The following is a 14,903-nucleotide window of genomic DNA, read 5'->3' on the forward strand; positions in this document are numbered from 1 at the left end:
AGTACCCGAGCAGTGCATCGCATACGGGAGCATGCCTTTGCAGTTAAGGAAGCTTTAGGGCAGAGGAAATGGAGGACTTGGGGTCGCCTCATGTGCGGCGTCTGTTTTTGAGGTACCGTTGGGGACATACCTTAGTCTTTCTCTAACGCTGCCCCTATCTCTGCGTCCTCCCTGGATGGCTTCACAATGGCCCCTCCCCCTGTCTGCCATGCCCGAGACCTGCAAGCAGCACCCTAGAGAAAGAGGCCCGTCCAGGGTCCGAAGCTGCCGCCGCGTCGTCGCCACGCATCGTCTGCCGGGTGTGTATATTACACTTTTTTCTCTTCTCGTTACTTCCCTTGCCTACCTTAGTCCCATGCGTCCGTCCTCCAGGCCCTGCAATCAAGGTGAGGATCTGCCGCTTTGCTGCTTCTGCTTGGCCGTTGCGGCTTTGACACCGACCAGCACGGTAAAGACCACCATTTGTGGGCATGGGAATGGGAGGGATATTGGAAACGAGGAGGGTCCTATATATCGGAGGTCTCGCCGTCTCCTGTCCCACCAAATTCTCTGGCACTCTTCTTGTCCTGGGTTATCCCGAAAGTATAAGAACCCCCCGAGGAATGTTTTGACTAGCCCCAGCCCCCCTTCTTGTTTCTTTCTTAGAACGGGTCCGGCTCAGCAACTATCGACAACACGCCACGGCACCTGGCTACTACGTGCCTGGACGACAGCATGGGAGCAGGGGCTGGACAGGGATGACGGCGGTTATGTACGATCACGACGTACTTGGCTGAGACTCGGGCGACGTCCAAGCCTCCTAGTTGGTCGGCACTGGGAGACAAGGCTAGCACCAAGAAGAGATGGTGTGACCTTAGTATGCACTGGACGAGGGCGGCTACTCCATGTCGACCATGCTCAGGTTCTAGCATTGGGGCATCACGCCAACCAGCAGACTCGATGGGGATTGGATGTTGGCCTATGTTCAAGCCAGACCGGTCATGATACGACAGCGTTGATGGATCATGGTTGGGCGGGGTAGGGGTGAAAGGAATCGCCCCGAGACTCAAAGCGCCTCGGAGCTGCCGCCACAAAGAGCCAAGACTAGCCCAAGTACTGAGGGAAGCCGACGTACAGCGAGGAACCCGGAGCCCGGAACCCAAACCCAGAACCCCTAAGGGGATATCATGTTTGGAAAGAAAGAGGAGGAAGCAAAACCGGCGAGGGGTTGGTGGACAGTGGGGCTAGGCAGGGCGGCTTGGTTGGAACAAGAGCAACAGTAGCAACAACCAATGGGCTGGGGGAGGGGTTGATAGGATGGTGTCGGACGGTGACAGGCAAGAGAATGGGATCGACGATGATGCGAAGCAAGTGGGGAGAGCGGGCTTGTGGGTTGCACTAATACGAGCGTCCAACCGATCCATTTGACCAACTCTGGAAGCCACCTCTTGTTTGAGATAATTCAGATCCGACTTGACAAGACCAAACAAAAGCGTGACCGCCAGGTGGATGGCTTCGACTCACGAGGTGACGAGATGCTAGACACGACAGATCCACGGATACCGAGGCTCTAGTCGGAATGAAGACCCACCTCGTCGAGGAGCATCACCGATCTGGGCCTTGGGGAGACGAAGTTCGAAAGAGCCTTGTGTCTTTCCAAGATCTATGCCCGCCTTTTGGTGGCCGACTTTTTTGGCAAGATTGCAGATCGAGTGGAGGGGTTCTTGACCGGTGGCTGCAAGTCAACAACAATAGGACAATGGGACAATAGGCCACGCGGTTGGGTGGGGCGCAGATCAACCAGACATGCAGACGCTTGTCTCTCCCTGATTATGACAACAGCGATCGATCCCACCACAATTGAGACTCAAAACATCTCCACGCCGGAACAAGATGAGGGAGCCAGCCAGCTGTAACGGCCCAAAGTCCTCATCGACGACGACTTCCCCTCTTGGGCATGACAGCACGACACATGCCAGGTATGCTCAAGCGAAACACGGCCTGAGTTGGCAGAGATGGGAGGGAAGAAGAGTGACTTACCAGAAATGGAAGTCTCACTCGAAAACAAACAAGGGGGGGCGTGTGCATTCAGGAGGGCAAGACATGACAGCAAAGCGCCGTGATCGCTCCAGCAACAACATGAGCTAGCCGCAGGGATGGCCTGAAAGTGGCCTGATCGAGCACGATTTCATCCCGAACATGCGGTTTCTTCCTCATAATCGACCTCAACATAAGACGAACTGCCGACACCTGCCCGAGTGGTTTGGGAACACGGCACAGGACGCGGTTTCTGGCTGAAAGACGCCGTTAACCGCCTGCCGTAGACGGCGGGGGCTCGAGCGCTTGCCGAGAGAACATTGAGGGGATGCCGCGATGTTTGAAGTATGCACAACCTATGAGGGTACAGCATAAAACACCCAGACAAGTCCAAACAAAGCATGCCTGATGACGTCGGAGCCTGCGAGGCGGTTTTGTAGGATTCAATCAAGATAATCAAGAAATAATATCTGTCCCCGCTCTTGTTGCACGACTTCGTGATTTGCCGTCCACCGCACCAGGAGGATGATCTCGTGCCTTGTGCTCTCTGGAAAGCCATAGGTGCTCGATCGATGTGTCGGGGGCGTACAGTGCCTCGGGAAAAGGCGGCCCAGTCCATCTTCCAGTGCCATTAGGCGGGAAGCAACGCGTGTGGGCGGATACAGCCAGCGATGCCGGGGCAGTTGGGTGTTTCGTAAACAATAACGAGAACAAACCACTTGACCGGTCCCCTGCTCATAAATCTGTCGAGTAAGTCGATCGGCCCGAAGGCAAAGGAAGGCAAATACTCCGTAGTACAACCTGGAGTGGAAAATGACGAGGAGAGAAACATGGCGGATAAGTCGGAACTGTTGAGCAGTGCGGACAGGAAACCGCGGAAGGCGCGAAGGCGTGCTTTCTCTCACGTCTCTTCAGCCTTCTGACACAGCTCAAAGCTTTAGGTCAGTACTTGGTCGTTTGTTGCTGTCCTAGCCTAGGCTAAAATAGGCTAAAGACCCACTATTCAATCTCGAGGTGAGGGGGCCCCCAGTACCCCTGCCACTTCTAGGCTGTCTTGCTGATGTCAGCTGTTGAGAGTTGGCCGACGTCGATGCTTTGATCGGAACGAGAAGGCTCGAAGCAGCACACGGCAGAAATCCTCGGAGTAAGTCGGCAACAACCTCGTGCTGCTTCCCGCCAGTTTAAGTCCATTCTACCAGCTTCCAAACCACTAGCGCTTGGCAACGGATGCGATAAGCTCCGCCGTTTCTCTAGAAGCTTCCTTGACAGTCCGACTTCCGCTGTCACTCTCCTGTTCGGATACCCGGCTGAGTCTGTCTACACGTTGGGAAATTAACCCATTCGTCTCAGAGACACAACCCCCATAAAGATGAAGCCGATAATCGCCGTGCCAGCCACACTGCTGCTCTGCTACCGCGCCTACTCGCGAAACTCATTAACTCCCGCCGGCATCTTTGCAGCCGCGCTCACAGCCATCGCACATGCTGTCCACCCATGGAACTTGCCCTTTGCTCTGCTCGTCGTCTTCTTCCTGGCCGGCACGCGAGCCACTCACGTGAGTTGTCTCTCTCTCTCTCTGTGTGTGTGTGTGTGTGTGTGTGTTTGTGTGTTTGTGTCTGTGGCATCCAAGGATCCGAAACAGCCGGTTCTTTGCCCTCGTGTTTGGCTTGCTTTGCGTACTCTCTCTGACACATACACGTCGCACTCGGCATACAGGTCAAGGAAAATGTGAAGGCCACCCTCACCCTGCACTCCAAGGGGTCGTCTGGTGGTGAAGGGCCGCGAACCCACGTCCAGGTCCTGGCCAACTCGCTCACTGCCTCGGTGCTTAGCCTGATGCATGCGTACCAGCTGCACGCCCGCCAGCGAGAATTGCTGGCCTCGCCGCTTGGCAGCAACCCTGCTTCGAACAGCTTGTGCTTCTCGTGGGGCGGCGATCTGCTCGTCGTTGGCATCATTGCCAACTACGCAGCCGTCGCAGCGGACACGTTCAGTTCCGAGTTGGGAATTCTGTCCAAGGGCCAGCCGCGGTTGATCACGAGTCCGACGCTCCGGAAGGTGCCGCGGGGCACCAACGGTGGCGTCACGCTGTTTGGCCTCGGCGCCGGGCTCCTCGGGAGCATAATTATTGTCACGGCGGCGGCTGTGATGTTGCCCTTTTGCAACGGCCAGACAGCTAGCAAGCTGGGCGGCGGCCTGCCTTGGTCCAACGATGAGCGCCGCACGCTGATTCTGGGCCTGACTGCATGGGGCTTCCTGGGCAGTGTCCTGGACAGCATCCTCGGCGGGCTCTTCCAGGCCACAGTCAAGGACGTGCGCACTGGTAAGGTTGTCGAGGGCGAAGGAGGCACGCGCGTACTCGTGGCTGCGCGCTCGAAGCCCCACAGCGCGGAGCACTTTAGCACCAGAGCCGATGTTAAGGCGGCTCTGCTGCATGGTGAGGGTCATGATGCTGTTGAGAAGCTCGACTCAACTGTGGATGAGGGCGAAGGCGTCGACAAGTACGATGCGCGGAATAAGAACCGCAGGTCGAGCTTTGGCGACGAGAAGCCTTCCAGAGTGGTTGAGAATGGCCGGGACCTGCTGGACAACAACCAGGTCAACTTTCTGATGGCCTTCATCATGAGCATTGGCGCCATGGCGGTTGGGTCGTGGCACTGGGGAGTCCCGCTGTCGTCGGTTTTGCCAGCGGGAATAGCGTCGTAGTTGGATTTTCAGCGAGCACAAAGCCACGCTTGGGTCAGTGCCTTAAATCATTACACGATGGTTGTCAGCGTAGATGGGTCACTTGAGATTAAAATTCAAGTGGGGATGGCTCGGGAATACTGGGTAATTGTTATCTATTGCTCACTAGATGTTATGTAGTTAGTGTAAGAGTACGGATATTGGTATTTCCCATCTCAACCAATTGAGCAACGATTATGGAAGGCCCCCGGATCAAGGTTTGTTTCCACTGAGCTATGGCCCTCGACTATAGTAAATGTAGTTGCGACGACCTAGTTCCGGGTTGTCACGAGGCGAATTTATAGCCAATACTTTTAGAGTTGACATCAGAATGATGTATAGTTGCGGCGAGGTGATAGGAATTACCTGAAATATGGTTAACATGCTTTTCGTATTTCTGCAAGACTCGATTCAAGTCAAGTTTGATAGTTGTACGCAACCTAGATGCCTGCTTGGTAGGTAGTTTACCTAGACTTCCATGTTTCCCAAATTAAGTTACATCCACGTCCTCGTTGTCCAGATAAATCGGGGCGAGTTGCCAAGTCTAAGGCTACTCGCCTACGCGGGCGATGAGTGAAAATTCGTTGAAAATATGGAATTAAATCGAAAAAGCATATCCATAAAAAATATACTCCGAAAACCTAGATGCATAAAATAAACAGATGACTACCTAAATAACTTATCCGAAATATCTGTGCCTCCAAGCATTCGAGGACGCTGTAAGGTGTAGTCAAGGTGACCCGGCAGCTAAACGCCCCCACCTTGTCAGCCGGCCTAGGTAGAGCTCCACAGTTAGCAACGGCCACAACAATTGAGCGGGGCGATTGACCCCTCGCTCCAAACGCTTGACGACGTAGCCGCATGGCTAGCTCTAGAGTTGAGTTGTCAAGCTGCATTGACTCGATTCTCCACACGCCATTCAGACGACATTGATCGCCACGAAGCCCGCTTCGACACGAACCTAGGTACCCATACCTACCAGGATCCCTTTTAACGACTGATTGACGGGCGGACGCAGCATGGCGCAGGCTTACGACGACGAGGAGCTCTCCATCTCCTTGTCGCCGTCGCAGATTCGGCGCAACAAGCGGACAGGCGATGGACTCGCCGGCCCCGGAGCCATGTCGACGTCGCTCAACGCCGCCATGAACCAGACGCAGGCCCAGACGCAGGCCCAGAATGACCTTCACATCCACCACCACCCCGGCCAGCAGCAGCCCCCGCTCAAGGACAAGATGCGCACCGAGCAGCGCATCGGCGCCTACGAAGTCATCCGCACACTGGGCGAGGGCAGCTTCGGCAAGGTCAAGCTAGCCAAGCACCGCAGCACCGGCCAGCTCGTCGCCCTCAAGATCATCTCGCGCAAGAAGCTCATCAGCCGCGACATGCAGGGCCGCGTCGAGCGCGAGATTGAATATCTGCAGCTGCTCCGCCACCCACACATCATCAAACTGTCCGTCCTCTGTTCTCTAATTCACCGCTTCATGCCATGATGTCCCCTGCTAACCCCCCGCCAGCTTCACCGTCATCAAGACGCCCGCCGAGATCATCATGGTCCTCGAATACGCCAACGGCGAGCTCTTCGACTACATCGTCCAGAACGGCAAGATGAAGGAGGACGAGGCCCGCCGCTTCTTCCAGCAGATGCTGTGCGCCGTCGAGTATTGCCACCGCCACAAGATTGTCCACCGCGACCTCAAGCCCGAGAACCTCCTCCTAGACGACGAGTACAATGTCAAGATTGCCGACTTCGGCCTGAGCAACATCATGACGGACGGCAACTTCCTCAAGACTAGCTGCGGCTCACCCAACTACGCCGCCCCCGAAGTCATTGGCGGCAAACTCTATGCCGGCCCCGAGGTCGACGTCTGGAGTTGCGGCGTCATCCTCTACGTCTTGCTCGTCGGCCGCCTGCCCTTTGACGACGAGCACATCCCCAGCCTGTTTGCCAAGATTGCCCGCGGCAGCTACATGGTGCCGACCTGGATGAGCCCTGGCGCCTCGGCCCTCATCAAGAAGATGCTCGTTGTCAACCCCGTCCAGCGCGCCACCATCGACGAGATCCGCCAGGACCCCTGGTTCCTCAAAGACCTCCCCGCCTACCTCCACCCCCCGGTCGAGGAGTTCCTGAACACGGGCGTCGACCCTAACAAGGCCATCAAGGTCAGCGACATCGCCCCCAACGCCCCGCCCCAGGAGCAGGAGAAGCTCCACAACGAGGTCACCGAGAAGATTAGCAAGACAATGGGCTACGGGAAGCGAGACGTCCAGGAGGCTCTCGAGGCCGACGAACCCTCGGCCATCAAGGACGCGTACATGATTGTGCGCGAGAACAAGCTTATGCAGAACAACCGTGAGTTTCTCCTTTGTCGAGCATCTGCCACCCCCGTCCGTCGTCCCCCCGTTCCAATTACTCTGCCGTCTCCCTTTCCTCCCATTTCTGCTTTGTTGTCTCGTACCCGGCCTCTGGCTGTGGCGTCGAAGAACTAGCAACCTGACAGCAAGTGAAGCAACACTGGGCTCAGACAACCCCTATGGAGAATCCCCCCCGCCGCCAGAACATGAGGAAGGTGCTAAGATCGCTGAAGAAATTGCCAATTTTGGTGCCGATGAGTTAAATGTCAGCCCCATGATGGATGCAAACATGTCCTCGGCCAGGTCAATCACATCCGTCAGCACTGGAACGTCGACGAGGCCCTACGTTAGTAAAGTTGGCATCCTCCCCAGCAGTCTCCCTCCATACCACAAGGTCTTCATGGAGCGCGAAAAAGCAAAGGCCGACGGCATCGAGGTTCCCGACAGTTCTCCCAGAGTCGACGAGCTTGGGTCTCAGCCGCGCAGCCAGGCCGAGCAAGAGGAAACCGTCCGCCGTCTCAAGCCCCACTCGCGTAGCCAGCTTCGTCTCGACGAGGCCAACAAGAGGCCCCAGGGCCTTACACCCGTCAACCCGCCCAAGAAGACAAAGCCTGTCCGCTGGCAGTTTGGAATCCGCTCGAGGAACGCGCCCTGGGAAGCACTTGTCTGCATCTACAAGGCTCTGTCCAAGCTTGGCGCGCGATGGATTGTAGACGAGGACTACGAAAAGGATCACGAAGGCGAAGGTGAGGACGGCTATGACGGCCTTCCTCTTAACCGTAAGAAGGATGCCATCATAGGCATCGACCCTACAAAACACTACAAACTCCCAGCAGACCCTTGGCATATCAAGATACGCTGGGCCACCGAGAGTAAGTCTCCCCTCGGCTTGTTGAATACTGTCGTGCCATCTTCATCTGACAGCGCCTCTAGCATTTAAGAAGCACTCGGTTGCCTCGGGTCTAAGTGAGACCGGTGACAACATCCTCCTGACGCGCGACGGCAAGGGCGACTCGCAGGTGATTGCTATGCGCATGGACATCCAGATATATGAGATGGAGCACAGCGTCTACCTCGTCGACTTCAAGGTCGACGGGTACGAGACCTCAGAGGGAAAGCTGCTCGAGGACAAGGAGGTGGCCAGCCCGTTTCCCTTCCTAGACATGGCTGCCCGCCTCATCATGCAATTAGCCGATGCGGATTAGAGCCCCAAGTCCGACCAGGCGCACCGTCCCGCCGACCACTGCACCCCCCACGCCGGTAATGGCCATGGCGCCGGATTCAGCAGTTACTCGTCCAATACCTCCTCTACGCTTGGCAACTAGTTTCCCTATCCCTCCCGCTCCCATTGAGTTGGGCAGGGTGCATTTTTCATGCGAGAGTCGCCTCGTGGGTTTTCTATCCCTCGCTTTACTACACAGCAATGGCGTACGCACTGCGCCTACGTTTTCTTGCTTTTCCCTTTTGTTTTCAGTTTGTTTTACCTGCTCATGGGGCGGTGCCACTGTTCAGGGATGGACCTTTTCTTGAAAAGAATTTAGTTGGCGTTTATGTTGCCTTTTTCTTTTCCTTCCCCGCCCTACCAACCCAATCTTCCCTCTCGGGGAGCGGCGATCATGGTTGCTCAAAGTCTCGGCTGCTTTCTTTGCATCTTTTCTCTGAACATAGTATATATCCCCTCGTCTGGTGGTGGAATGACAGCGATTCCATCTTCTCGAAAACTTGTGGTTCCCCCGAGGAAAGAAATACCATGTCCAAGTTCTTCACCATGATTCCTTGTGAGGCCGTTTTGTTTTGGGCCTCGTATTCTCCCCCCCCCCCTTTTTTTTTTCTCTTCTCTCTTCTCCCTTTTGATATTTGCCTTGTCCTGTTCTCTTGTTCAGTTTCGGGGTCGCAGGCAACGGAATAGGGGGTTATGGAGTAAGGATTCATCCTGGTTTCACAGTCTAGCCGTCATGTTCATGGTCTGGTACGCGGTGCGGGATGGATGGATGGATGGATTAACACGGAGGGGGACAGAAACAATTGGGCTTTTTTCCCCGCCTCTCCCACATACCTGTATGCGAGGTTGCTCTGCTTTCTTTTCCCCTTTTATGTGTAGGCGCTTCGCATACACAAGGTACATATATCATTGATATCCTCGAAGAGAATCGGAAAAGACAAGACAAGAAAGATTCGGTTTGGAGACGCTATTTTGTTTGTGCCTTTTTGTGGCCTTTCCATTTTGACAGGCAGACGGCCCCTTCCCTCAATCTAGCGCTATGGACGAACCGCCGAAGATGAAAACAAGAAGGAGAATGCTGAGCCTATCCCCCCCCCCCCTTTTTTTTTTTTTTTGCATTATCCATTCCCAATCAACCGAGCGTTCGCGTGCTTTGTTCTTTAGCGGGTAGCGGTGGGGGTCATTACACTAACGGAAGAGAAATAAAATTCTGCCTGCGTCCACCACAGCAAGCAAGTAAACAATATACCTCTAGGCGTTTCTACCACGCATACAAGGGGGCACATATAGACAAACGAGCGAACTTGGTTGCGGACTGGTGGTAATGGTGGAAGGGGATCGGGATCGGGACAACAACCTACCGCAGAGTCAAGGAGTTTATACCTAGTGTACTTCTGAGAGAGGTGGAGAGGGGGAAATGAGAGGAAGATATAGAAGACTTGCTTGTATGCCTAGGTGGTGGCAGGACTCGGATACGTCCTGGCTGAACGACGGAACGTTGACGGACTGGTGATGCCCGCGAGATTGGAGGAGTGAGGGAGTAAATACCTGCCTGACCTACCTTCTAACCCCGGTATTTCTTTGTTGTGGTTTTAAAAATATGTGCAACTTGCACAAGGCAACGCGATCTTCTCTTCCATTCTCCTTTGTCGTCTCTAAAATGAGATGCCTTTTTCGCCTTTTCTTTTCCTTTTTCCTTCAACAGCGTCCCAACATGGAACCAAAGACTTTTCACACTACCTACCTACCATACTTACAAGTATGTAAGAAACAGTGTGCAATTTCACTTTTGAGATAAATCTAACTGCGCAAGCCACTCCTTGGGCAGAGCCTTATTGAGCAGACGAAATAAAATATGTAACAATTAGCAATGACCCGTTACCTTGGGCATACTTGGAAATTGGACCACTTACCAAACATTCGAGGCTTGATACTGCGGCTTGGCTACCTAATTATTACACAGCATGATTATCTCCTGGTAGTCAAAGCTCGTGCCTACCAAGTTACCTAGGTTTGTGCAGCCGTATACAGGGGAGTAGGCGTGGAGAGATGGATTAGGTGAGGAGAGGAATTCGGGTGTAGAGAAGTAACGTGGTAAAACATAAAAAGCAGAAAAGAAAAAGGGGTACCCTGACGCCAGCCAGCCAGCTAGCCAGCCAGCCCTTGAATATAAATACCTAAAGCACTCAAACACATCCATCCGTATATGCATACATTTCTACAATACAAGCAACGTTCATCAACACGTAAACAAACACAGTGAACACCCACTACCACTTACATTCCCTTTTAATGAGCAAGGAAGGCAGTGGGTGAGGAGAGAGGGAAGATAAATGCATATATGTATTGTCCCAAATCATGAAAAAGAAACAAGATTTCCCCCTTGAAATGCATGCAACGCGTTTCGCTAACCATGATCATTATTTAAATGCCTCCAAGCCCACACTCCCCCCTCACACCATTCGCCTGTCTCTTGCTATCCCAAAAAGCTTAACAGAACAAAAGAAAATAGGTATATAATAATTTTCTAAAAAGTGCACTCTCTCACCTTCCCGACGCGGCCGACGTCGTACTCGACCCAGCGCGCGGCGCCCTTCTTGCCCGTGACGAGGACGCTGCCGGGGTTCATGACGTGGCAGCCCTCGTATGTGATGCAGAAGGGCGGGGCCGTCGTGTCGGCGAGCACGACGGCCGTGGGCAGCGGGTACAGGTAGAGGGCGGCAGCGTAGTCCCAGTGTATGGGGCGGACGGCCTGGCGGAAGGGCGCCAGGAAGCCCTGGTCGAGAAGCGTCTTGACGAGCTTGCGCGCGGCGCCGACGTCGTACGGCACCTCTGCTGTTTCTGCTGTGTCCGACTGCTGCTGCCGCCGCCCGCCGGGAGGATTATTATTATCCTCCGTATCGACGTCCATGACGTCGGCTTCCGCTACGGCCCCGACCATGGCTACGTCCTCGTCGCCTGCTGCGGTCGGCTCCTTGACCTTGGTCTTGAGGCGCACCGAGGCGCGGCGGAGACGGGCCGAGATGTCGTCACGGAACAGGACTAGCTCGTGGGACGGGCCAAACAGGGTCAAGCGGCTGGGGTTCGTAGTCCATATTGCCTCGCCGCCCTTTTTGGCATCGCCGTTTGTACTGCTGTTGTTGGACAGCCCCGCCTCCGAGTTGGCGGCGGCAAACACCCTCCGGATTCGCGACGTGAACAGGTCTGGCACGGCCTTCCTCGGCAGCGGCACCGCGGAGCCGCCGGAGAAGGCAGACACCCAGCCGTCGTTGTCGCCGGGCACAAACACAAACGTGGCCGTGGTCAGCAGCATGGGGTAGTCGGCTAGCGTCGAGGCCAGGGCGTCAAAGAACTCCTTGTACTCGATGCTGCCGCCGCTGCCGCCACGCGCCATGATAGCGTGCGACGTGAAGTTGCCCGTCAGGACAAAAGTCATGGGCGTGGACCCCTCGGGGTCGCTGGCGTAGAGGCCCAGGATCTTCTTAAGGGCCTGCAGGCTGCGCGGCTGGTCGAGGTTGAGCTCGCCGATAATGACCACGCGCCCGCGCCACGGATCGTCGGGTTCGGCCAGCCCGGGCTGGCGCAGGAGTCTCTGCTCCAGCTTCCGCATGCGAGAGCCCACGGCCCTCTCGCTGCCCACGCCGAGAAAGTCGATCCAGCCAAAGCCGCCTCCGATGGTGTGGTCGGCACCGCCGTCGGGTCCGCTGACGCCCAAGGTCGCATTCCGCTTCTCGCACGGTGGCTGGCCGATGAAGAAGCCCTGGAAGCGGCCGCCGATCGTGCCTCCCACGCCGCTGCTTCCGCTGAGGCCCTTGCCCATCGATTCTTCCTCCTCTTCGTAGACGCCGTCTATCAGTAAAATCATCCCGGGCGTGAACCAGGCTGAATTTTCGGGAATGGAGACGGCGTGGGAGAGGTCGAGCATGATGGTGCCTGTTAGGTCGCTGATGGCTAGGCTGCCGGTGGGCAAGATGACGAGCATCCCAAGGAGCATGTGGTGGCTGCCGTGGCGGCCGAGGAGGTTAGAAATGGGGGTGATCTTGTGAGACTGTAGCGCTGATGAGGCCGTACGCCGAAGGGTCGAGCCCCTGCTCCCGGCGACGGCCGATGTTTGGAAAGCCTCGTTACGCAGAAGCCGCTGGTGGATTACATTGAACCTGTTGCGGAACATGTCGGTCCTGTGGGCGGCAACGGGGAGTATCGATGGCTTGGAAGGATCTCTGTGCCGTCATTAGCTGGTGCAAAGGGGTTTACGGCGGTGGGCAGCAGACAAACCGCTCAAAGTGTTTCTTGGCGACGTTGTAGACGAAGCGCGGCTGCTCAAAAGCGTGTACGATCTTCAACCACCTTCGGGCATCCTTGACGGCGGCGCCGTCGTCTGGCTCGTCGGCGAAGCCTAGGTTGGACATGCCCATGCTGCCTTGGCTGTCATTGCGCAAGAGCGAAGCGGTCGGCCTCAGACCCAAACGCGTCTTGGAGTGGTCGGCGTCGTCGGCGGGCTCCAGCAAGAGACTGTTTTGGCGGCTTATACCGCGGGACCCGGTGATGATCTTGCCACCGCTCATGTTCCCCTCGAGCGTCTTAAGGATGTCCTTCAGCTCAGCACTGCTGCCGTCGACAATAACGCCGCCATTGCGGTTCTTCCAGGCGCGTGAGACCTCCTCGAGGACCTTCTCGGCGAGGCCCTGCTCGCGCCATCCCGAGCCGCAGTGTCTCCCGATAAAAGTAGCGAGCTCTTGCAGGGCTGACGACGTCAGGGTCAGGTTGTGCTTCTTGGTGAAGGTGCGGAAGGCGAGCGGCCGTAGGGTGGCCGGCGGAAGGATGATAGGCAGAATAGCAGCCTTTGCGGGTGCGGGCGCCTGGAACGGCCGTAGCGTGTGCGCCGGGGTCGCAAAGGCAGGCGACGACGAGGGGATGTCGCTCGAGGGTGCGAGATTTTTGGGAGCGAAGAAGGGCGCCACCGGCTTCGTCCGCCTGGCCGCCTTTTCCCTTTCCCGTTCGGGACTGTTTGGCGGTGGTTTTGCCGGCGTTTTTTTCTGGGGGCTCGGCACTATCATCATGGTGTCTGCTGCAAATGTGATATTCACTGTGTGAATTAGTGCACCTAGGGTAGGTAGTCGGGCGCGTGACCAAGCAGGATAGAGTTTGTGTCGTTGCGAGGGTCCATATACCGTCTATCGTTGTCAATGTCTTGTTGCAGTGAGTCGAAAACCTCTAAATGTACTCCGTATGTGAGCGCGTTAATGGGCCTGCAAGACGCGTTATTTCGCGTCTTGGAGGGGCTGCCCAGCTGCAGTGGACTCACCACCCCTGTAAGTCGGAAGCCGTTGACCTGCTAGAGTTGCCGCCGGCACCGAGGTAGCTACCAGAAGGCAAGCTCCCATTGGCCACAACAAGCACCAAGAATTATTCTGCCATGCCGTACTGTGTAATGACGGCATCGTGAGTCTCCCGAATACACAAATACAGCAACCTGGAAACACCTTTGAAGCGCCAACGCCATCATGCTGGCGTCGCACTTCCGCGCAGCTTCGCGCATGCCATGGGCTCTTACACGGAGCCTGTCGACGCTGGCGTCCAACCCAAACATTGTCAGCCACCCTCACCCTACCAGGCCTTCGCCTGCCTGCTTGGAGATCTACCTAGCTATCTCATTAGCTAGCTAGCGTCCGGCGCGCGCAGTGTATCTGATAGAAGCTGCCAACAACCCCGTCGCTGACCTCGGGCTCTCGCGCGAACCACAGAACGTCTTCACACACCCGCAGCAGCCGCAAGCGTACCTGCTCTCGCTCCTCGACAGCGACCCGCCGAGCGCGGCGCTGGCCATCGGCACCACGACGTCGGTGCCGCCGACGCCGAGCTCGTTCCGCGAGAACCCGCACTTCCTGGCCATCCTCAACCGCGTGCTCGCGCAGCACGCCACCGATGACCCAGACCTCAAGAGCCAGGCTCAGGCCTTTGCGTCGCCCGCCGGGTCCAACTTCATGCACAGCGCGCGCAGGAAGCTGCGCAGCACCGGCACGGGCGCCGGCGGTGCGAGCGCCGAGGGCGGCGCCGGCGGTGCGGGCGTCGGCGGCTGGGTCCACCTCAGCGACACGCGGAACCCGCCCGACTTTGGGCGCATAGCTTGGTGCGTGTGGTCTATAACTTGTGCCTTCAGCCCCTTCCGTCTCTAACATCTCGACCCCCAGGCCCGAGGACATTCTGGGCAGTCTCGAAGTTGACGGCCGCGGCATCGTGCTGGGGAACTTCCAGGCCAGCGGCACATACCGCATCATCACAAACGAGGGGATGTAAGCAGCAGGAGCCTCCATTTTCTCTCCCGCCCCACCACCACAGCGTTTTTGTTGAATGCAACCGGCTGACTTTCTCTCATTCGTGCTTCGCTCAACCAGCCTGGGCTTGAGCCCCTTTCTCCGCGAGAAGCTGGTTGCCCGCCTCCGAGAGGAGGAAAAGGCACTGTAAGTGTACGGTAATAATACAAAAGGCGTCAAGTCGTGCCGTGGCTCTGTGTATCGAGTACCACCTATTAAAACTGTAACATTATTTTCCTTTTTTTCTTCTGTACAAATATTTCGAGGCTTTC

The 14,903-nt window shown here is 56.2% G+C and overlaps 5 protein-coding genes across 5 annotated transcripts; 4 read left to right on the plus strand and 1 right to left on the minus strand.

Annotated features, from left to right (window-relative positions):
• Nucleotides 1–1,447, plus strand: B0T26DRAFT_181670 (uncharacterized protein). The gene has a single exon (XM_060433620.1). The coding sequence runs from the start codon at nucleotides 176–178 to the stop codon at nucleotides 1,019–1,021; it is 846 nt and encodes a 281-aa protein (XP_060301530.1). The 5' UTR covers nucleotides 1–175; the 3' UTR covers nucleotides 1,022–1,447.
• A 1,938-nt stretch (nucleotides 1,448–3,385) lies between these two features.
• B0T26DRAFT_638654 (integral membrane protein DUF92-domain-containing protein) lies at nucleotides 3,386–4,722 on the plus strand (the record flags this gene model as incomplete). Its single annotated transcript, XM_060437061.1, has 2 exons — nucleotides 3,386–3,571; nucleotides 3,733–4,722. The coding sequence occupies 2 exons, from the start codon at nucleotides 3,386–3,388 to the stop codon at nucleotides 4,720–4,722; spliced, it is 1,176 nt and encodes a 391-aa protein (XP_060301531.1).
• An 866-nt stretch (nucleotides 4,723–5,588) lies between these two features.
• Nucleotides 5,589–8,696, plus strand: B0T26DRAFT_698952 (Pkinase-domain-containing protein). Its single transcript, XM_060441450.1, has 4 exons — nucleotides 5,589–6,193; nucleotides 6,258–7,093; nucleotides 7,251–7,967; nucleotides 8,029–8,696. The coding sequence occupies exons 1-4, from the start codon at nucleotides 5,760–5,762 to the stop codon at nucleotides 8,298–8,300; spliced, it is 2,259 nt and encodes a 752-aa protein (XP_060301532.1). The 5' UTR covers nucleotides 5,589–5,759; the 3' UTR covers nucleotides 8,301–8,696.
• A 1,990-nt stretch (nucleotides 8,697–10,686) lies between these two features.
• B0T26DRAFT_182118 (DNA polymerase alpha/epsilon subunit B-domain-containing protein) lies at nucleotides 10,687–13,542 on the minus strand. The gene is made up of 2 exons (XM_060433622.1): nucleotides 12,593–13,542; nucleotides 10,687–12,537 (listed from the first exon to the last, which is right to left on the minus strand). Exons 1-2 carry the CDS (start codon nucleotides 13,375–13,377, stop codon nucleotides 10,845–10,847), a joined length of 2,478 nt encoding a protein of 825 aa, XP_060301533.1. The 5' UTR covers nucleotides 13,378–13,542; the 3' UTR covers nucleotides 10,687–10,844.
• Nucleotides 13,543–13,854: 312 nt separating this feature from the next.
• B0T26DRAFT_636352 (uncharacterized protein) lies at nucleotides 13,855–14,782 on the plus strand (the record flags this gene model as incomplete). The annotated part of the gene is made up of 4 exons (XM_060436822.1): nucleotides 13,855–13,908; nucleotides 14,062–14,447; nucleotides 14,509–14,610; nucleotides 14,713–14,782. 4 exons carry the CDS (start codon nucleotides 13,855–13,857, stop codon nucleotides 14,780–14,782), a joined length of 612 nt encoding a protein of 203 aa, XP_060301534.1.
• Between the last annotated feature and the right edge of the window lie 121 nt (nucleotides 14,783–14,903).

Source organism: Lasiosphaeria miniovina, assembly GCF_030549165.1.
Source record: "Lasiosphaeria miniovina strain SMH2392-1A chromosome Unknown B0T26scaffold_2, whole genome shotgun sequence".
NCBI lineage: Eukaryota > Fungi > Ascomycota > Sordariomycetes > Sordariales > Lasiosphaeriaceae > Lasiosphaeria > Lasiosphaeria miniovina.